Source organism: Rhinopithecus roxellana, chromosome 15 (assembly GCF_007565055.1).
Source record: "Rhinopithecus roxellana isolate Shanxi Qingling chromosome 15, ASM756505v1, whole genome shotgun sequence".
NCBI classification, from domain to species: domain Eukaryota; kingdom Metazoa; phylum Chordata; class Mammalia; order Primates; family Cercopithecidae; genus Rhinopithecus; species Rhinopithecus roxellana.
This window is the reverse complement of record NC_044563.1, coordinates 58158468-58181119: the sequence shown is the minus strand read 5'-3', so window position 1 is coordinate 58181119 and position 22652 is coordinate 58158468. Positions and strand designations below refer to the sequence as shown.

At 47.4% G+C, this 22652-nt stretch overlaps 1 protein-coding gene across 1 annotated transcript; it reads right to left on the bottom strand.

Annotated features, from left to right (window-relative positions):
* Positions 1-11607: 11607 nt before the first annotated feature.
* Positions 11608-21033, bottom strand: UCP3 (uncoupling protein 3). The gene is made up of 7 exons (XM_010366831.2): positions 20534-21033; positions 18486-18706; positions 17722-17932; positions 17284-17487; positions 16071-16172; positions 15429-15609; positions 11608-12824 (listed from the first exon to the last, which is right to left on the bottom strand). The coding sequence occupies exons 2-7, from the start codon at positions 18609-18611 to the stop codon at positions 12710-12712; spliced, it is 939 nt and encodes a 312-aa protein (XP_010365133.2). The 5' UTR covers positions 18612-18706; positions 20534-21033; the 3' UTR covers positions 11608-12709.
* Positions 21034-22652: the final 1619 nt, after the last annotated feature.

The window sequence follows — 22652 nt, the reverse complement described above, 5'->3', positions numbered from 1 at the left end:
CGCTACTCAGGAGACTGAGGCAGGAGGATCACTTGAGCCCAGGAGGTTGAGTTCAGTCTAGACAACATAGTAAGACCCCACATCTCTAAAAACGTTTTTAAAAATTCTGTGAAAAGAAAAACCCAAAGTAAGCAGCAGACCTACATATAAACATTGTTTAAAAATTACGTTTGCCAAAAAGATGGAAATAACCTAAACATCCATCAGTTGTGGAAAGGACATATGTTAATATAATATGGTATATGCAAACAATGGAACATTATTTAGCAATGAAAAGGAATGAAGTGGCTGGGCGCGGTGGCTCACGCCTGTAATCCCAGCATTTTGGGAGGCCGAGGCGGGCAGATCATGAGGTCAGGAGATTGAGACCATCCTGGCTAACACGGTGAAACCCCGTCTCTACTGAAAATACAAAAAATTAGCCGGGCGTGGTGGCGGGCGCCTGTAGTCCCAGCTCCTCGGGAGGCTGAAGCAGGAGAATGGCGTGAACCCGAGAGGCAGACCTTGAAGTGAGCTGAGATTGCGCCACTGCACTCCAGCCTGGGCGACAGAAGCAAGACTCCATCTCAAAAAAAAAAAAGAAAGAAAAGGAATGAAGTACTGATACATGCTACACCGTGGATGAACCTTGAAAACATTATGCTAAGTAAAAGAAGCCAGTCACAAAATACCATACATTGTATGTTTCCTTGTATATAAAATGTCCAGAACAGGCAAATATATAAAGACAGAAGGTAGGGCTTCAGGGAATGGGGAGACTGGGCCATGACAGCTAATGAGTATGGGGGCTTGTTTTTGAGGCAGTGAAAATATTTAAAATTGATTGTGGTGATGGTTGCACAACTCTGTGAATATACTAAAAACCATTGAATTGTGACTTTGAATGGATGAATTGTATGCTATATGAATTATATTTCAATAAAACTGTTAACAAAAATGGAAAAATGGCTGGATGTGGTGGCTCATGCCTATAATCCCAGTGGTTTGGGAGGGCAAGGCTGGAGGATCACTGGAGCACGGGAATCAGAAACCAGCCTGGGCAACATAAGGAGACCCCCTCCTCCATCTCTACAAACAATTAAAAAAAAATGAGCTGGGCATGGTGGTGTCACCTCCCTCCCGAGGTGGGAGGATCACCCGAACTACTCAGGAGGCTGAGCCTGGGAGGTTGAGGCTGCAGTGAACTGTGATCGCACCACTGCACTCCAGCCTGGGCAACGGAGCAAGACTGTCTCTAAAAAATAAAAGGAAAAAAACCAAAATGCAAATTAGACAATTTTAGCATTCTCTCTCTCTCTTTTTTTTTTTTTTTTTTTGAGACAGAGTCTCACTCTGTTGCCCAGGCTGGAGTGCAGTGGCACAACCTTGACTCACTGCAACCTCCACTTCCCAGGTTCAAGCGATTCTCCTGCCTCACCCTCTGGAGTAGCTGGGACTACAGGCACCTGCCACCACACCTGGCTAATTTTTGGATTTTTAGTAGAGGTGAGGTTTCACCATATTGGCCAGGCTGGTCTTGAGCTCCTGACATCAACTGATCCACCCACCTCAGCCTCCCAAAGTGCTGGGATTACAGGTGTGAGCCACCACGCCTGGCCCATTTTAGCATTCTCTTAAGGACAGCTTGTCGCACTTTGAATAAATTTGAAATGGGTTAATCTCTTAAGTACAGCTTGTTGCACTTTGAATAAATTCGAAATGGGTTAAAAAGCAATGGCTGGTCGTGGTGGCTCACATCTGTAATCCCAGCACTGTGGGAGGCTGAAGCGGGCAGATCACAAGGTCAGGAGTTCCAGACCGGCCCGGCCAACATAGTGAAACCCCATCTCTGCTAAAAATACAAAAACTAGCTGGTGTTGTGGCACGTGCCTGTAGTCCCAGCTACTGGGGAGGCTGAGGCAGGAGAATAGCTTGAACCCAGGAGGCAGAGCTTGCGGTGAGCCGAGACCAAGCCATTGCACTCCATCCTGGGTGACAGAGTGAGACTCCATCTCAAAAAAAAAAAAAAAAAAAAAGAAAAAAGGAGAATGTTTTCCAAGGCTTCTTATGAGATGTCAGTGAATCTTCATGGTCTGAGTTGAGACCTGAAATAAATTTAAGGCATGCTGATTTGCACACCTTTGACAAGGCTTAATTGACATAGAATTTATAAATATCCACAGGAATTTTTAATGTTCCATCATATCATTTCTCAATACTGGATGTTCATTGTTTTATACTTTTGCTATTTATTTATTTATTTATTTATTTTGAGACGGAGTCTCGCTCTGTCGCCCAGGCTGGAGTGCTGTGGCCGGATTTCAGCTCACTGCAAGCTCCGCCTCCCAGGTTTATGCCATTCTCCTGCCTCAGCCTCCCGAGTAGCTGGGACTACAGGCGCCCGCCACCTCGCCCGGCTCGTTTTTTGTATTTTTTAGTAGAGACGGGGTTTCACCGTGTTAGCCAGGATGGTCTCGATCTCCTGACCTCATGATCCGCCTGTCTCAGCAAAGTGCTGGGATTACAGGCTTGAGCCACCGCGCCCGGCCTACTTTTGCTACTTTAAATACCAAGAAGCCTTTTCACAGGAAGAAGAAAATCTCCATTATTCTCCAGAGTGTAGGTAACAAAATATAAAATTAAACCAGATATATGTTTGACAAAGTAACACCTAAAATCACCATTATAATATTCATAATGACATTATGTTAACAGTCATCATAAAGTCCATAAAATTTATCCTTAGATTTATAAAAAATGCAAATTGTCTCAAGGTAAAAAATACAGTAAGTGCTTTTTGCTAAAAAGCTCTTTGTTGAATTAGGATGTGCTATAATAACTAAGACACCAGACAATACTAAATGTTACCCAAACTACAACACAACACACTTTGAACATAATTTAAGCCTAAATTATTCTGCACCAGCAGGATTCTTTTTAGTGCCTGGCAGTATAAAGCCAACTTTAAGATAAAAGACACAAAGTGTGAATAACAAGTTCGGTGGCAAAATTAATACCAATGAAGCTTAGCAGAGAGAAGTGAGGAAGGTGCCCATCTCTCCATTCGGATAAGATGCCATCTCTAAACATTACATTCCTTTCAAGAAGTGGAACTTAAGATTTAGGTAAAGAAAACTGGAAAAACTAGCCTGAATGTGAATATCTAGTGTTAAAGCAACTTCCTAGAATGAATGAATCAAGGTAAGAACATATATAGTTTTCTACTGGGAAGTAAGAGTTTTTGAAGGTTTTCTTTTCTGTAAAGTTTGTAGTGTGACTATTTTCTTACAAACTCATTGAATTCAGAACTAAACAGTAGAATTACAAGCATAGCTCAAAGGAACCCAGTCTGTTTCTGTTGTAGCAACGTAAGATTTCTGTTATGTTGTTGAATCTGTGGTTGCTTCCTCAATGACCATTTCAAATGACTCTGTCCTCTCATCTGCTCAAAGCAGGAAGTCAAATCATGTTTTCCGTTTTCATCAGAAGCATCACCACACTTTCTGTTTGCGTTGATGAGATGGTACAGCATGGTGACATACCCACAGAAATCCTGCAAATCCACTTTGCTCCTTAATATTTCCAATGCTTTATGAGCACCCATATGACACAAGCAAACTCTCCTTGTGGTATTATTTTATCAAATGGAAACATTTCTCTCATCCCACCATGTCCGGAGCCCTGAGGCCTGGAAATTGCCGCGGCCTCTGTTGCTTAAGCTCCACATTGCGGAGACAAGATGGCGCACTTCCTGGTCCTTCATCATCAACTTTTCCCGCGCTATTTGCGCGAACTTTTCCCCCGGGCAGGTAGAAAACTTCCCGCGCCGGGAAAGACTAAGTCTACCGAGCATGCGCCTGGTGACGTCTCTCATTATTCTCCTCCCCGCCTGCTCTGCCTCACTTCCTCTTTCTTACCAGCCTATATAAGCTGTACCAACGCCCTCAATAAACGAGACTTGATCAGGATACTGTCTTGTCTCCATTTCTTTTGTCTCTTGTCTCTCTAAATTCCCACCCCCTCCTCCAAGGTCTGTGTTAACGATCCCGCTGGACGGGACACCACCATTCAACATTGTAAGCACATGTGAAGCATGGATCATAACTCCAAGACATAATAATAATAATAGAGCAAGAATAACAACGCTGAAATATATCTGACAGTTTTTGCGATCTTGTGCCTTTGGAAAGTAAAAGAAATGGGGTTATGACTTCTGGGGATGACTTCTGGATAACAGGTCTAATATGCTGAGGAGTTCTACTCTGAGGGACTGGATTCATTGGTGAGAGGAGCCATGGAAACAAGCAATATACAATTCTTGTTTAGAACTCTGCTGCAAGTCACAGGTTCCAAATCAAGAAGGCTTTCACAGTGTAAGATACTGAGAAGAAAACCACAGTTGGGTTGTTTTGGTTGTGTAACCACATCATTGAGACACAGACACAGTGTTGTGCTTCTCAGAGTAAAATTTCTCTCTATTCTGTACTTCTTTTTCACCAGTGTTTTGAACCTTTTCTAGGTCTTTAAAAAAGTTGTCCAGACATTCATATGAAAATTTGCAAACTTTTGGTGAAAGATATCCCGTCATTAAAAACCAGCAAGAGTGGCCAGGCTTGGTGGCTAGCACCTGCAATCCCAATGACTTGGGAGGCTGAGGTGGGAGGATCACTTGAGTCCAGAAGTTCAAGACCAGCCTAGGCAACAAAGCAAGCCCCTATCTCTATAAAAAATTTAAAAATTAGCTGGGCCTGGTGGCAGGTGCCTGTAGTCCTAACTACCTGAGAGGCTGAGGCAGGAAAACTGCTTGGGCCCAGGAGTTTGGGGGCTGCAGTGAACCGTGATCATGCCACTGCACTCCAGCCTGGGTAACAGTGAGACTCTGTCTTAAAAAAAAAATCTGGCTGGGCGCTGTGGCTCAAGCCTGTAATCCCAGCACTTTGCCGAGACAGGCGGATCACGAGGTCAGGAGATCGAGACCACCCTGGCTAACACGGTGAAACCCCATCTCCACTAAAAAATACAAAAAATTAGCTGGGCGAGGTGGCAGGCGCCTGTAGTCCCAGCTACTCGGGAGGCTGAGACAGGAGAATGGCGTAAACCCGGGAGGCGGAGCTTGCAGTGAGCCGAGATCGCGCCACTGCCCTCCAGCCTGGGCGACAGAGCGAGACTCCGTCTCAAAAAAAAAAAAAAAAAAAAATCTGTTTACAGATGTAACATTTTACCATGATGAATTAAGTTGATTTAAATTAATTAATTAATTTTTTAGTGAAAGCAACTATATTAAGTAAAGGAATAAAGAATGGCTATTCCAGCCGGGCATGGTGGCTCACGCCTGTAATCCCAGCACTTTGGGAGGCAGAGGTGGTTGGATCACTTGAGGTCAGGAGTTTGAGAATAGTCTGGCCAACATGCTGAAATCATGTCTCTGCTAAAAATATAAAAATTAGCCAGGTGTGGTGATGTGTGCCTGTAATCCCAGCTACTCAGGAAGCTGAGGCAGGAGAAATGCTTGAACCTGGGAGGCAGAGGTTGCAGTGAGCCGAGATTGCACCACTGTACTCCAGACTCCGCGACAAAGTGAGACTCTGTCCCAAAAAGAAAGAAAGAAGAAGAAAATACCTTACAGAGTTGCAAAGTAATCATCTAATCACTTTGTACTCAATTATGAAACCTTCAAGAGAATAAAATTTTTGTCAGATATGGATACATCCAAATGAATAAATTCTTAGTTATATAAACTAGGTACCACATGGTAATCCTCAAACTTCACTGAAATGATGGTAGACTCTCTTTGTTTTACTTCTCTTCATTTCTAAATGTTGAGAGGGTTGAGGACCTGAATAAATGATCTTATCAGTAGCATATTTCTCAGGCAAAGTCCATATTTTTACGTCATTTTTGTGATCCGACCAGCCTACATCATCCACAATGTGTCTATGGCAGTTTCTACCGACAATATTGGTGAAAGATGACCACTATGTGTCCATTCGTCAAATGTCAAAAAGATCAACTTTTGACAATCGACACTGACTTACAAGATCAATGTACTGGTGTCTTTTTATGCCAGGAAACTCAGACAATCAGCCTCCGTAAAACTGGGCAATGGATTATAACTTTTCTCATTGATGAAAATGTCCTCCACAATCCTGGTGTGACTTGAAAATGGTGTTTTCCTCAGGCCCTTTACTGTAATATCCAATAAGTGATAAAGGTACAGCATGAGTTGATCTCGACTATAACAGTTCCTTATAGTATTTTTATTCCTCTTTCTTAACATGTTTAAATTATTAATATTTCTGTGGCATCATGGATTGTGGATATGTAGAGGACAACATGCTTTGCATATTCTTTTCTGTGAATTTTGAAGGCCCTGTCACATGTTGGCTGGTGGCTTGCCCTGCGGGTGTTTGTGCTGGATGCAGAGCACTGTGTCTATGGTTCAAAGGCCTGTGGTGAGCCCGCAGGAAGCCTGATACCTTACGCTTTAGAATGTTGGGGCACCCCATAGTAAGGGTTCCTGACAGCTCAGCATAGCATAGAACAGAGAACGGTGCATCAGCAGTTCCAAGTTTCTTCATTAATCTACATTTTAGGGGATAAAAAGACTTTCAAGATTATCTTTCTTATAAATAACTCTCCAGGCCCAGTAACCTTCCTTCATATGTGACCATTCCTCGAACTTCACTGAAATGCTTGGAGAATCTCTTGTTTTACTTCCCTTCATTTCAAATTGTTTGCCTTTATGATTCTCTCTCTCTCTCTCTCTCTCTCTCTCTCTTTAGATTGGCTCTCACTCTGTTGCCCAGGCTGGAGTGCAGTGATGCAAACATGGCTCACTGTAGCCTCGGCCTTCTGGGCTCGGGTGATCCTCTTATCTCAACCTCCCAAGTAGCTGGGACCACAGATGTGCATCACCATGCTCAGCTAATTTTTAAACTTTTTTTTGTAAAATGGGGTTTCACCATGTTGCCCAGGCTGCTCTTCAACTCAAGCTATCCACCCCACCTCGGCCTCCCAAAGTGCTGGGACTACAGGTGTGAGCCACGTCTGGCCATGACTCTCTTTTATTTCTAGGTTTCTCATATTCTTTCCAGAGCAGTCTCTCCTCCTTTTACCCATTATTCTATCCCCTGCTAAGTTTTCCCCAGGACCTTGCTTCTGCAGTCTGTTCCCTATTCTTCTTTCCTTCCGCTGTGTAAATTAAAATGAACTGTCCTCAGGGCTTGCCCACCCCTTTCACAATGTCTATTTTTTCCCCTTCCTCTCTCTGCCAAACTTTCCAAACAATTGTCTGTCCTCTGACTTCTCAGCCTCTGGCACAACTGTTACATATTTGATGAATGGATAAATGAATGATCTCACATTTATCTCCTCATTCACTTCACTCCAGTCACACAGGCCTTCTTTCTGCATTTTGAACATGCCAAACTCATTTTCACTTTAGGGCCTGTGGACCACTGGTTCCCTTTGCCTGGAACACTCTTAAGATCTTTGCTTGGCCAGCAACTCTTATCATCCCTACACACACACACACACACACGCACCCCACATGCACACACACATACACACACATTATCAATACCCAAGTTTAAGTACACTTTGAAAGTAAATTCTTCTTTAAATGTGAGACAGAGTCTTGTTCTGCTACCCAGGCTGGAGTGTAGTGGTGTGGTCATGGCTCACTACAGCCTCAACCTCCCAGGCTCAAGTGATTCCTCCACCTAAGCCTCCCCCATAGCTGGGGCTACAGGCGTGCACCACCATATCTGGCTAATTTCTGTATTTTCTGTAAAGATGGAGTCTCCCTATGTTGCTCAGGCTGGTCTCGAACTCCTGGACTGAAGCAACCCTCCCACCCTAGCCTCCTAAAGTGCTGGGATTACAGGCATGAGCCACCACTCCCAGCCTAAAGGAAACTTTTATTGAAGTAAAACACATACAAAACACTGCACAAACCCTAAGTATACAGCATGAGAAACTTTTATAAAGCAAACATCCCTGTATAATGAGCACACACATGAGCAAATATTACTAACACCCAGAAGTGATCCTTTGTGTCTACCGTCAGTCTCTATCCACCCAAAGAATAACCAGTATCCTGATTTTTAACACCAAATATTTGTTTTACCTGTTCTTGAACATTATATAAATGGAATGGTACTGTATGTACGATTCTGTGTCTTCCCTCAACGCTGTGTGAGATTCATCCAAGTTACATAAAATTGTAGTTCTTTAATTTTCATTCAAAAATAGGCAGAGGCCTTAGACATTTCTCCAAAGAAGATATACAGATGGCCAATAACCACATGAAAAGAGCCATAGCATCACTAATCATTAATCAAAACCACCATGAGAGACCCACCTTACATCCATTAGGATGGCTACTATCAAAAACCCAGAAAATAAGTGTTGAAGAGGTTGTGGAGAAACTGAAACCCTTATATACTGTAGCTGGGAATGAGAATGGTCCAGCTGCTATGGAAAACAGTATGATGGTTCCTCAAAAAATTAAATACAGAATTACCAATACCAAGTGATTCCACAATTCCACTTTGCACTTTGAATATACACCTAAAAAAATAGAAAGGAGTTTTTTTTTTGTTGTTTGTTTGTTTGTTTTCTTTTTTTTGAGACGGAATCTTGCTCTGTCACCCAGGCTGGAGTGCAGTGGTGCGATCTGAGCTCACTGCAACCTCCACCTCCTGGGTTCAAGCGATTCTCCTTCCTGAGTCCCCCCAGTAAATCTCTAAGTCTGCAACCCAGCCATACTGACAGCTGGCAATCTCTTGGATGCACCTTGAATGTTTTTATCTTGTTTCTGGGCCTTTACATGAACCATTCCCTTTGCCTAGAATAACTTTCGCTTAACTTTCTTTACATGGATAACACCTATTTGACCTTTAGGTGTCTTCCTCCAAGAAGCTTCTTGGCCCCCCAGCCAGGTCAGATGTTCCTTAACTGTGTACCTGCTCTTGGGTGCTTTGTACACACCTCTATTTGTAGCTTTGATCACCCAGTATGGTGACTGATGGTTTGTGGTTTGTCTTTCCTGCCCCACCATCCTCCACCCCAGTGAGCTCCTTGAGGACAGGACTGGTCTTGTTCACCCTAGCACCTAATATAACGTATGGCTCACAATGTATGTACAATGAATATTTTCACTCTGTAGCACTCTGTGCTTTTCAAAGTGCCCTGAAACAAACTCATCTACGGAGCTATAACAGTATTTCCTTAACATTGATTCCTCCTGAATAAAATATTCTTTTAAAAAATACTACCATTACTTAGAACATTTATGTGAATTATCCATCATGTCACAGATGGGACTGAGTCGGGACTGTATCTCATTTTCATCTGATACATTAGAAGAGTTTGAGAAAAACCGGATTCCTTTTGAACCACTTGACTGGAGGTGGTGTCTCTAGGAGTGTGGTGGGGAAATGGGTGCACGGAACTCAGAAGCTGGCCTCAGCTGGTGATCTGACCTTCTCATGAATTCACGTCCCTGCTTTCCTGGAAGCATAAATTGAAGGCAACATTGAAAAGGTGTTCACACCGTAGCCTGGGAGAAACTGTCTCTCAGTCCTTGGACTCACAGAATGAAAGAGCTTCAGGTCATCTGGTTGAATCTCTGCCTTTAAGACGTGGGGAAAGAGACTGGGAGCAGTGGCTCACGCCTGTAATCCCAGCACTTTGGGAGGCTGAGGTGGGTGGATCATCTGAGGTCAGGAGTTTAAGACCAGCCTGGTCAACACAGTGAAAACCCCATCTCTACTAAAAATACAAAAACTAGCCAGGGTGTTGTGGCATGCACCTGTAGTCCCAGCCACTCGGGAGTCTGAGGCAGGAGAATCACTTGAACCCGGTAGGTGGATGTTGCTGCAAGCCAAGATTGTGCTAACCTGGGCACAGAGCAAGACTTTGACTCAAAAAAAAAAAAAAAAAAAAAAAAAAAATGGAGAAAGAGATCTAGTATTTTGGCTTAGAAACCTCACAAGACTCACCAATCTCGTTTTTCTTTCTCCAAAAGGCTGGACTTGGCAGTTAGTAGGCTCCTGATCCCACTCAAAATATCTCTTAGAATATTTTATCCTCCCTTTCTCAGAATCACCTGAATAGTATCCTCTGCGTAGGTGGTGTGTTAATATTGCCATATAGAAATTCATGGAAGACATAGTTCCATGCCCTAGAAACTTACAAACCGAGACCAGGAGTTTGAGAGTGATCTGCACATGTCAGTCAAGTCAAAAGAAAGAGAAACTCTTTTTTTGTTTTGTTTTGTTTTTGAGATGGGGTCTCACTCTGTCACCTAGGCTGGGGTGCAGTGGTGTGATCTTGGGTCACTGCAACCTCCATCTCCTGGGCTCAAGTGATCCTCCCACCTGAGCCTCCCAAGTAGCTGGAACCACAGGCGTGTGCCACCACGCCTGGCTAAAAAGGGAAAATTTTAATTTAATTCAATTCAATTTAATTTTTTTTTTGAGACAGAGTTTTGCCCAGACTGGAGTGCAGTAGCACGGTCTTGGCTCACTGCAACCTCTGCCTTCCAGGTTCAAGCGATTCTCTTGCCTCAGACTCCCAAGTAGCTTGGATTACAGGTACCTGCCACCATGCCTGGCTAATTTTCTTTTTTATTTTTTTTAAATTTTTTAAATTTTTAGTAGAGACAAGGTTTCACCATGCTGGCCAGGCTGGTCTCGAACTCCTGACCTCAAGTGATCCGCCTGCCTCGGCCCCCAAAAGGCATGAGCCACTGCACCAACCAGAAAGTTTTTAAAATATGGGTTTTATTTGAAAACCAAGCCAGATATTAAATCAAAATAATTTTTTTTGCTTTTGTATGAACTCTCCAGTTTTTATACATAGATGATCTGAAGTTATAATTTAAATTGAGGAAAGTGCTGAGGATGAATAGATATTGGCTTTTTCCCAGGGTGTGGAGGGGTAGGAGCAGGGAAGCAGGGAAAGGACACTACCGAGCGCCTTCTGTATGCCAACGATTTTTTGTTTGTTTTGTTTCAGAGAGTGAGTCTTGCTCTGTTGCCAAGATTGGAGTGCAGTCGTTATTCACAGGTGCAATCATGGCTCATTGCAGCCTTGAACTCCTGGGCTCAAGCAATCCTCTTGCCTAAGCCTCCCAGGTAGCAGATGCACACCACATGTCTGCTTTCCAAGGAGGTTTAGGTCAACCCTCACAACAAGCCTGTGAAGCAGGGATTGTTATTCCCACTTTTCTGGTAGCACACCAAGGTGCAAGGATTCCCTGTGGATAGGTGGTTAGTATGGTAGAATGGGGTGAGGTTTGAACCCAGTCCTGACAGTCATCAGAGCTACACAAGGCTGCCAAGAAGTAGAAAAAGACAGTGGCATTTTGGGTCCCCATTATCAATTCGAAAGATGTACAGTTTTAAGCTTGGAAGTCGGTCGTCTGGTTCAACCCTGCCTTTTGCAGAAGCAGGAGCTGGAGCCCTAAAAAAATAAAGCAACTTGCCTGCAATTAAATAGGGTGAGAGGGGGCAGATGAAGTGTAGGCATGTGGGGCTGGATCTGGCCCCACGCTGACACATAGAAAGCCTGAAATATAAGTGAGAAAGGAAAATTCCAAGAAAGAAAAGGCAGAGAAGTGGCTGTTCTTATTCCCATACCTAAGGTGTGAATTCTTTTATTGAGTCATAATAATTTCCCAAGAATTCCGAGTCTTGCTACTTTAGGTTCTTGCCCAGGAATCCACCTCTTTTCCCCCAAGCCCAACAACCCTTTGAGGTGCTCACGATTGAGTGCGTGGTGGGGGGGAAGGGGCTGCATGGGGGCGGGGCTCCTATGGCTTCACATCATCCACTGTCACCTCTGGTCCCCAAGTCTCTGGATCCTTTGGTCTCACCTCTAGACAACCGTATCTTTCAAACCTTCTTCCCTGGCAACTCCTCTCTGTCCCGACAAAATCTCTCCCAAGACATTGTCCTTGTAGTTAGATTCACACAGAGCTTTTGCTTTCATAAGGTGTGTACATGCCCAGCTTCTCACTTGCGTGTGGCAGCACCCCTGGTGAGGTGGACAGGGAAGGGACGGCTCCCTCCATTTTGTAGGAAAGGGGAGGCTGCCCTCTTGATTTTTCAGTGTCGTCAGGAATATTTACGAGTCCGTCTCACACTGGCACAGGCTCTAGTTTTTTCTCTTGTTCCTTGGGTTTCCTAAATCCCAAAGGACTCTCTGTGGCAGCCACATTACGAATAGGCTGATGATGCATGTGTGACGGTGCAGCGGCAGTCGCCAGCTCTGTGTTGCTGGGTGGCGTCCCTCCGGGCTCCGTGGCTGATCTCCCACTCTATCGTGGGCCCCTCCTGTCCCGTGCTTGCCATCCTTCCTGCTTATCATTCATTATCTAACCAGATTTCACGGGGATACACATCTCCAACCCTCCATTTTGTCCAAACGGATCTATCTTGGTTTATTTTCTCTTGCCTAAATATTAGGCATGCCTAATGGGTTTCAAAAATTAATATAATTTATTTTCCATCTTGTCAGTGCAAAACAAAGGTGTTCTCAAGGCATGGCACTGAAGACCAGAATCCTTCCTCCTCTTCTACTTCTGTTTCTTGAATCAGCAACAAGTAAACAACAGTTCTGTAAACATGTGTGGGTCTGTGTCCATGTGTGCATGGATCCGCCGTTTTCTTCCATTCTTAACTGGTTTGGGACACGTTAGCTATCAGCGGCCTTCCTGTCGTGTTCAAAACGGAGATTCCCGTAATATCTGGACTTTCATCAGGGCCCGTTTCAGCTGCTCATAGGTTACGAACATCACCACGTTCCAGGATCCCAAACGCAAAAAGGAGGGTGTAAATCTGATGAGAAAAACAACCAACACATCAGGTGGAGTGCTAGGAGACCACAGCAGATGCGTGTGCTCTCGGGGACACAGTGGTAGTGCCAAAGGATCTAGACTTCTGTTCATCACAAGCATTTTCTGAAATCCTTTCAGTCTCTCTCTCTCTCTCGCTCTTTTTTTTTTTTTCCTGCTAAGGGGATTTAGGCAGAAGTCGGAGTCAGAGAAAAAGAAAACCTGACGTTTTGAGACAGGTTACTGTGTTAGGCAGCGAATTCTCTCTTTTTTTTTTTTTTTTTTTGAGACGGAGTCTCGCTCTGTCGCCCAGGCTGGAGTGCAGTGGCGCAATCTCAGCTCACTGCAACCTCCGCCTCCCAAGTTCAAGTGATTCTCTTACCTCAGCCTCCCAAGTAGCTGAGATTACAGGCATGCACCACTACGCCCGGTTAATTTTTGTATTTTTAGTAGAGACAGAGTTTCTCCATGTTGGTCAGGCTAGTCTCGAACTCCTGACCTCAGGTGATCCACCTGACTCAGCCTCTCAAAGTGCTGGGATTACAGGCATGAGCCACTGCACCGGGCCCCTCACAGTTCTATAAGGCAGCCATGTTTTCACAAACCGAGGCCCAGGGAGGTTAAGAGCTCAACCAAAAACCTGTGGCTAGTAAGTGTCAGAGGTGTGGTTCTGACTCCACCCTGCTGCTGGGTGTTTCTGGGTTCAGTTACACCCCGGGGGGCCAGCCCTAACATGGCCCCCTGCCAGGACATGGAGAAGCTTGGGCTTTGCAGGGTGAAGACAGTGTGGCACCAGATTTAGCTCATCTCCAGAGAGCCTGGCTGTGCTGTGATGGCACTGCAGGGACAGTGTCCCCACCTCAGCTGTGGCTCACCAACTCAGGGAGAAGCCCATGAGCTGGCCCCTGCCCCTCTCTCAGCCTGTCCCTCCACTAACCACCTCCTGGGCCCCTTTGCTCCCACCAGACTCAGCTAGTCACATTCCCTGATGATGCCAGGCCCTCTTCCCTCCATGCCTTTGCTCCTCTTGCTCCCTCTGCCTGGACTGTCCCCTGCTCTCCTCCTTTGCTGGCTGGTTGCTCTTTGCTCTGGAGGACTCAGTTGGGGAACCATAACCTCATGCTATGGGTTTTCTTGACCCTCATGGGGACTATAGCACTGTGACAACAAATGTAAACTCTGGAGTCAGACCTGGGTTCAAATCCAAGCTCTCCCAGTTTCCAGCTTTACAATCTGGACACATCACTTAATTTTTCTAAGCCTCAGTTTCCTCATCTGTAAAATGAGGAAAATAACAGTATCTGCCTTATAGAGTTAGTCGTGCAGATTAGGTGAGTTAATGTTGGACAGCACTCAGCACAGGGCCCAGCATCAGTAAATGCTCAGTAAATATCACCAACTTATCTGCTGCTCTTTGAGGGGAGCATAACCCAGGGCCTGGCACCTACAGGATGCTCCAGAAATGTTGGACAAGTGAAAGCAGTAACTGAGACAAGTGGCTACAGCTGAAGACTGTAATGATAGAGGCACTTTTTGGAAGAACAGTCTGTCAGTTGCAATATAGTTTTGTTACGTCATTCCCAGGCTCGAGAACCTATAGTAGCTCTTGTTCACTTGTTGGGTCCATGATAACACCAGGCACCAGAAAACTCTCTGTTGAAGGCATCAGCAGTGGGAGGTGAAAGGGCCAAGTTAACAGCTTACCAGTAGGATAAACAACATTGTTGGGTGTGGTGTCTGACGGTCTGGGTTTGAGCCATGGCTCCACCATTTTAACTTGTGGTCTTGGATAAGTTACTTAACTTTTCTGACACTCAGTCTTTTCCTTAGTTAATGTGGACAATACTACCCAGTTCAAGGGGCTGTTGGGATAATGCGTGTAAAGTGCTCAGCACGAGGCCTAATATAGAGTGACTTAGCTGTCGTGATAATCGTCACCAATCTGCATTATCGAGTGCTCACTCTGTGTGAGGGACTGTGGGAGATACAAGACGTCTGAGCCACTTTGGCTTTCAGGAACTTGCCCTTTGCAAGAGGAATAACTTAAGCTTACCAATACTGTAATACAAGGCAGGAGGTGATACATACCATAAAAATGGTATCAAATGGCATTGCAGAAGTTCCCCGGGGAGGAGGGAAAATTTACACCTGAGAGTGTTAGGGAGGAGGTGGCATTTGAACTGGTCTTGAAGGAGGCTGAAATTGACAGCCTGTAGATGATGAGGCATTCCATGCAGAGGGAGCAGTAAGTGCAAGAAAATGTGGAGTGTGTGGAGACAGTGAGGAAGGCACCGGCCGTGGTCAGCGTGGTGCTCAATGGCCATGGCAGGAGGTCTGGGAGGTCTCAGGATTGCTAACTTCCTTTGGAGACAGGCAGTACTTTTACCTGTTCCTAGAACGCTTCCTCAGTCAGGCTTCCCTAACTCTCCCCATCAGGTATGGTTCACTTTTTTTCTTTTACTTGCATGGTTTTTTAAACTTCTCCTTTGTGGCATTTACATCTGTACTCTTCACCGCTACATCCCAGGTTGACCCATGGTAGCCACATTAGAAAAGAAAGAAGTCCCTGTTCTCTGGGAGGGAGTGCTGGAGGCAGGAGGAGGCTCACCCCTTGTAGAAGGCTGTGGGGCCCTCCTGGGCCACCATCTTTATCATACAGTCGAGGGGGCTGAGGTACTGGCCTGGAGGTGAGTTCATATACCGGGTCTTCACCACATCCACCGGGGAGGCCACCACTGTGGCACAGAAGCCGGCTCCAAAGGCAGAGGCAAAGTGGCAGGGGAAGTTGTCTGCATAGGAAGGATGAGCAAATATCAAGGAGTGCATTTGTGTTCTGTCCATATGTATGCACTGTTTGTCCCCAACTCAACCATGAACTCCCTGAGCATATTTTCCGTATCTGACAGTATTTTCCGTTTCTCTCACAGTGCCCTGGGCTAAGCTCTTGGTAAGTACTGGCAAACTAGGCCTGGGCTGACCCAGAGGTGGGAGGTCATGCAGGCTGTTTGAGGAAACTGAAGTCAGAGAAGGTGAGAGATCCTTGCTTAAAGCTACATAGTGAGATGTGGTGCTGGGACTGGAACCCAAGTCTCCAGCCTCCCAGCTTAGGGGTCTTTCCTGCTTTTCACCACAATGTACCAGGCACTCTTTACTAGGCACTCCTTCTCTCTCTGCTTCTTCTAAAACCCAGTTGCCTCTGGGTTCCCTCCCTGCTGGGGGAGGGCTGCCTGCCTGGAGCCCAGGGCCTCACCAGTGAGCAGGTGATAGTCCAGTAGCTTCTCCTTGAGGATGTCGTAGGTCACCACCTCAGCACAGTTGACGATGGCATTCCTCATGATGTTGGGCAAAGTTCCTGTTAGGAAGGCAGTGGGGACGGATGAATGGGAAATGGGAGAAATGGATGCCCTGGCTGCAAGGTCACAGGCCCCAGTTTGGAGGCTATCAGGCCCCATTCCAATGGTCGCAGCCAGAGGATCCCACCCCAGCTGCGCAGATTCCACATTTTCCTCTCTAGAGTTGTTGACAACTCTCAGATTATCCATATCTTCCTCAGAGACAGAGAGCAGAGAGGCCCACTTGTGTTCACTTGGCCTCATTTTGGAGGGTGATCTGCAACAGCTGTCAAAATTAACATATGCCTCCCCGAGACCCAGCTGCAGCCAGAAAAGAAAGTCATTCAGCGAGAGGCTGAGCTCTTGGAACAGTGACAGAATGTGGTGCCAGCAGGGCCCACCCCTGGTTTCACAGGTAAGGGGACAAGCTCTGAAGGGTGCCTAACAAGTGACTGAAGAGCCCCCACTTAAGAGGTGTCCTGCCCTTAAACTTCACTGGGTCAGTTTCTTCTGCAAACATTCCTGCAACCTCTGGTTCACACGCGGAGAGAGTCCTGCATTCATCACAGTGGCCGCCATGTGGACACATAGGGAACCCTCCAGCTTTGCTCCCAAAGGAGCACTTCCTCATTGCATCTCCCTGCGCCCACTCCTCACAGCTGTGCGTTTCTGATGCTCCTCTTCTTCCTCTGGGCCCTGCTTGAGGGCCCCTCCCCTTCCATCTCCACACACCTAGAGCCTGTTCAGTCTTCCAGGCCCAGCTTAGGTGTCACCTTCTCTGCAGAGCCCGCCTCTGGAGCTCCACCTCTGGGGCAACCCCTACCACATCCTGCCCGTGGTGTAGCTGCATCTTGACTTATCTCCTCCGCTGTCCTCACGCCCTGGGTGTGTGAAGGTGTCTTAAATTCATTTCTGTCTTTCTCACAGCAGCCTGCACATGGCAAAGGGCTGGTAAAATGAACTGAGTTTGAGGGGCTGTGGCAGGCCAGTGAAGTATCTTTGGTTGTGACGTTCTTTCAGAATCACTGGAACATGCCATGCTGGGAGCCCCTCCTTGCTGGGGTCCCTGCCCCCGCCTGAGGGGAGGGAAAGCTCTGCCTAAGGCCGCCTGTGCCCGGAGTCCAGACCTACCTTTCCACAGGCCCCTGACTCCTTCCTCCCTGGCGATGGTTCTGTAGGCATCCATAGTCCCGCTGTATTTTCTGTCGCTCCCAGACGACCCGAGGTGTATGCTGGCCTGAAATCGGACCTTCACCACATCTGTGGGCTGGGCACAGGTCACTGCCATGGCTCCCGTGGTGCAGCCGGCCAAAATCCGGGTAGTGAGGCTGGAACCTGGAAGGGGCAGAGAGATTGGGCCAGTACCCTCTACTAAGCAGCTCTCTGGGACATGCTGTTCTCTGCGGGGCTGCCCCTGCAGCTTCCTTGATGTCCACTCAGCCTCCTCATGAGCATCCGGTACCATCTTCCCCGCAGCCCCTGGCTCTGCCTCTGTGTCTAGACTTCCCTGGTCTCTTGACCCACAGACTTTCGGCCACCCCTTTGGTGTTCAGGGACCTGGTCACTCACTGTCCGCGCCTTGTGGGGTGTACACCTGCTTGACAGAGTCGTAGAGGCCGATGCGGATGGAGGCGAAGCTCATCTGGCGCTGCAGGCCGGCCACTAGCCCATTGTAGGGGCTGCAGAGACCCTCGGTCCGCACCATGGTCAGGATGGTGCCCAGCACGCCGCGGTACTGCACAAGCCGGGCCGTCTGGGCCACCGGGTTCTCCCCCTGGATCTGAGGGACAATAGCCGGGGGCGAGGACTCAGATGGGAGGGCAAGAAGGGGCTGCGTGCACAGGAACCCTGCTGGGGCTGAGCCTGCCTGGGCTGGGCCTGAGAACAACCGTGCTGGTCACAGCCTTCACATCACAGTAGAAATCACTGGTGTCTGGGCAGGATTTTACCGTTCATAAAGCAGTATTATACACACAGCTTGATGTTTGATTCTCAGAGTAATCAGAGGGACAGATTGTCTTTCCATTTTATAAGTGCTTTGTGGCTTGCCCAAGATCACACAGTTAATTCCTTACTTTTACCGCACACTGTGCACTTTAAGAAGTAGGGCCTAGTCCATAAAGGGCCCTGTCGCATTATGCAAAGAATTTAGATTTTTTTGTCTTGGTGGATGGTGATGAGAGGAGGCAAGGAAGGGTCCTAAGCAGTGGAGTGAGAGTCTTCGTCAGAGTTCTGAGTGAGGAAGGTCATGTGGACACACGTCATGCGGGCTATGGGGGAGAACTAGCCCCTCCTTCCATGTGATCAATGACCCTTGGCCAAAGGGCACCTACCTGCAGGCGGACCTTGGCTGTGTCCAGTGGAAAGGTAAGGAGGTCAGCAAAACAGGCTGCTGTGCCTGCCCCCAGGAACTTCACAGCCATGGTGGGAGGCACGTCTGAAGGCTTCAGTCCAACCATGGTCCTGGAAGGCTCTGCTCAGTCTCTTCAGGGCCGAGAGGAGGTCCAAGGAGAGAGGCTGCTCCACAGCCCTGGGCTTCAGTGCAGCAGTGAGGCTGCAGGAGACAGGCCAGAGGAGGCTGATGGAGTGATGTCTGGCCTGGCCCCCAGGCGCTCCTCAGCACCCAGGAGGGGCTTTAGAAAGGGAGAAGCCTGGGTGGTGCCATACTTAAGCTGCGTGAATTTGGCCTATAAAAACAGGTCACGTTCCCATCCCTCAGATTTTGCAGTCCTCCTCCTGACTCTCTCCCTCCCCTCCTTACCATGGGTAGGCAGAGCTGACAGTGGTATCTGCACTGTAGACATGAGGAAACCGAGACTCAGGCACCTGTTCTCCCCAATATCAAACTGCTTCTTTTTTTTTTTTTTTTTGAGACAGGTTCTTGCTTTGTTACCTGGGCTGGAGTGCAGTGGTACAATCCAGGCTCACTGCAGCTTTGACCTCTTGGACTCAAGTGACCTTCCCACCTTCAGCCTTCAGGCGTGCATCACCATACTCAGCTAATTTTTTATTTTTTGTAGAGATGGGGGTCTCTCTATGTTGCTTATGCTGGTCTCGAACTCCTGGCCTCAGCCTGATCACTTGACAAGAGGGGCAGTTCTTAGCCACTCATGGGAAATGGAATGGATGAGCGTAGACTCAGGTCAAAAGCCCATCTTGGGGTCAGGGCTCTAGAACTTTCAGTAGTCAAGCTGGGGGAGGAGGGGAAGCCACAGTGGTGGGCACATGTAGCAGCTGCCCTGAGGCCAGCACTCCCCAATCTTCTTCCCAATTCACTCCAGCCTCCCCTACACCCCTAGCAGCCGGCAGCCTTTTGCCACTGGCCAGTGGAGGAAGAAGTCAAAAGTGGAATCCTCCTTTCTGTAGCTCTGCTGGGGCTCCTGAGGGATGGGATGTTCTAGTCTGCATGGTCCATTAAAGTTTGCTGGTTGCTTCTTGCACCAGATACCGTGCTGAGGGCTTTACAGACACTGACTGAGTCGATCCCTTTATAAGGCTACAAGTAGTTGCTATTATTATTCCCATTTCATAAACCAGGGACCTGAGGCTTCCAGGGCTTTAGCTAGTCATACAACTGAAGTGCTGGCGCTGAGATTGGTGTCCACGCTTGTCTGGCATCTGAAGCTGTGCCTGTTTCACTGCCCAGAGAGTCTCAGACTTCAGCGAGAGCCGAAGATCCCTTGAGCTGCTTGTTTACAGAGTAGATTCTCAGCCCTCAGCCCCAGAGATCCTGATTTAGGTCTGGGGTGGGGCTAGGAATCTGCATTAGGAAAACTCCCCATGGTAGCTCTGAAGCGGGGGAAGAGGACCCCATTTTGAGACATCCTACCCAATACCAGTTGCCTCCCCAACTCCAACCCACCCTCCCGGCAAAGCCTTCACAGCAGCCCACTGAAGAAGCCATCCAGGCGGAGAGACCATGGGCTCTGGAAAGTTCCCAGTAAATGACCTGGACCAGCCTCAGGTCAGAAGTGCCCCTGTCATCCCTACTCAGGAAGAGGCCCCAGGGTCTTCATGGAAAGAAAGGGACTTATGCTCTAGAGGAATCGCAGAGATTCTGGGGCAGGCAAAGAAGAAAGCCACTTCCTGTCTATGGGGATTTGCAAAATCACCAGAGGCAGCCAGCAAGGCAAACGGGGTATGAGTCTTGAGTGAGTGACACGGGTGTTGGGTTCAAGTCCCAGCCCTGCCACAGTACCCTCATCAGGGCTGCAGCTTCCTTTTTATAAGGTGGGGGCTGGACTGAATATCAGGTCTGACATGCTGCAGCTAGTGAGCCCTGACTGCTCGGGGCTGCTCGCTGAAAGCCTCCAATGAAAGGGAGAACAAGGAGAAGGGAGAGGGACAGGGGAAGGGATGAGGGAGGAGAAAGGGGTCTTACCTGTGAGTCCTGCCAGGGCAGAGGCAGCACAGGGGCTCCCTATGGCTCCATCCCAGGGGGTGGCAGCAGGGATCGGATGGCCCCTCCTTGTCATTCACTGTTGTCTCTGCTGCTTCTGGCTTGGCACTGGTCTTATACACACGGGCTGACCTGAAACCTTATCCTAGAGAAGCTGGTTGACTGCCTGATCACTTGACAAGAGGCTGGCTGGTGAGGGCAGTGAGGTGAGAGGGGAGGTGAGTGAGTTCCACCTCTGGTTCAGTCCTGTTACTTGGGGTGCTTTAATATAGCTCCTTTAAACTGTGGACGTTTTCTTGGTGACAAGGGTGTATGGGGGGGTGGACCTGCTGCCACTTTTGAGTCCAAAGGTCAAGGCCTCCCACAATAGGCTGGGCACAGCTCTCCCAGGCCTCATAATAATAATGATAACTGTAATTTCTTCGTGCCCACTATGTGCTAAATATTTTACATACATTACTACTATTTTCCACAATCCTATGAGATAGGTACTATTAGAATTCTAATTTTTTTTACTTTTTTTTTTTTTTTTTTTGGTAATTTAAAAATTTTTAGTAGAGACGAGGTCTCGCTGTGTTCCCCAGGCTGGTCTTGAACTCCTGGGCTCAAGTCATCCTCCTGCCTCAGCCTGGCAAAGTGTTGGGATTACAGGTGTGAGCCACTGCACCTGGCCTAATTTTGTTTTTTAATTACAGATTTATTGATATAGAATTCACATACTATACAATTCATCTGTTTCAAGTGCACAATTCAAATGGTTTTTAGTATATTCTGAGTTGTGCACCCATCAACACAATCTATTTTAGAACATTTTCATCACCCTTCACCCTCCTGCCCTGGAAAAACTCCATACACATTAGTAGTCACTCCCCTTCCCCGACTCCCCAGCCTCAGGCAACCACTAATCAATCTACTTTCTGTCTCTATAAATTTGCCTCTTCTGAACACTTCCTAGAAATGGAATCATCCACTATGTGCTTGTTTGTGACTGGCTTCTTTTACTTAGTATAGTAATGCTTTCAAAGTTAATCCGTGTTGGAGCCTGCTTCAGTATTTCATTTCTTTTTAGTGCTGGGGATCCTAAAATCTTACCACTTATTTTACTGTGGAGGAAATGGAATCTCAGGGAGGCCACGTAGCCAGCATGTGGCAGGGCCTGACTCTAGCCTGTAAACTCTAAGGCATTTTGGGCTTATCTACTGTGACCACCATTCTCTCTGACATGACACTTGGAAGCTTTAGCATGGACACTGCTGGAGCCAAGGGAGCTGGGGCAGGATGGAAGGGTGCCCCACAGAAGCTACTGGAGGCTCCATCTTTGGGCACTTAGAGTAAGGGCTGGGCATAGCTGAATCGGGCCCCAGGTGATGGGGCAAGGGGAGAAGAGGAAGAGAAGGGAGGGGAGGAGTGAGAAGCAGAAGGGAGGGAAGGAGAGGGAGTTGATTGGGTAGGGCAGAGGAGGAGTAGGCAGAAGTCTTTTCTGGACTTCGGCACACAGCCAGGGTCACAGGGCAGGTGGTCAGAGGTACGGACGCTCAAGTGCAAAGCTTGGGCTGTACCTGTCCTCTTCCTTGGACCAGGCCCTGACCTTAATGTCAGCAGAATAAGCAGCTGCATTAGTGTTAAGAGGGAAGTGGCTGTCAGGGCTGCTGAGATTAGGAAGGCTTAGGAAGTAGGTTCTGAGCTCCATCTGTAATTGCTAGCCTGGAGGTGGTGGAGTAAATTGCAGGGAGTCTGTGGGGGAAGAATAGAGTAGAAGCCCAAACCAGGAGGCAGCAGGCTCTGGAGAAATCCAGGGGGAGGGAGGGCCAGGCTCTCTTTGGCTTGGGAGCTTGAGAGCAGGACCAGGTCTGCCTGCTTTGGCTCCATGTCCAGAGGCCAGCCCATGCTAGAAGTCCCAAGGCTGCCTGCTATGGGTTGGGAAGAGAGGCAACCACTGGCTCGTTCTGGTGGTGGGAACACCTATCTCATGCCTTAATCCATGCCACATGCCTGGTCAAGTCATTTACCTCAGAGTTGGCACTGGGAAGATTCAGCTTCCGGGGCTAAGATACTGATAAATAACACACTGTTTTGAAGTGGAGATGGGAGCTGCTCTCAA

Excerpts from the sequence above, each read along its gene's own strand:
- UCP3 (XM_010366831.2), bottom strand. The coding sequence starts at position 18,611 with ATGGTTGGACTGAAGCCTTCAGACGTGCCTCCCACCATGGCTGTGAAG. Across the intron at positions 17,488-17,721 it reads CACCCCACAAGGCGCGGACA|GTTCCAGCCTCACTACCCGG; the intron begins GTGAGTGACCAG and ends TGCCCCTTCCAG. Across the intron at positions 16,173-17,283 it reads AGTCAGGGGCCTGTGGAAAG|GAACTTTGCCCAACATCATG; the intron begins GTAGGTCTGGAC and ends CCTTCCTAACAG.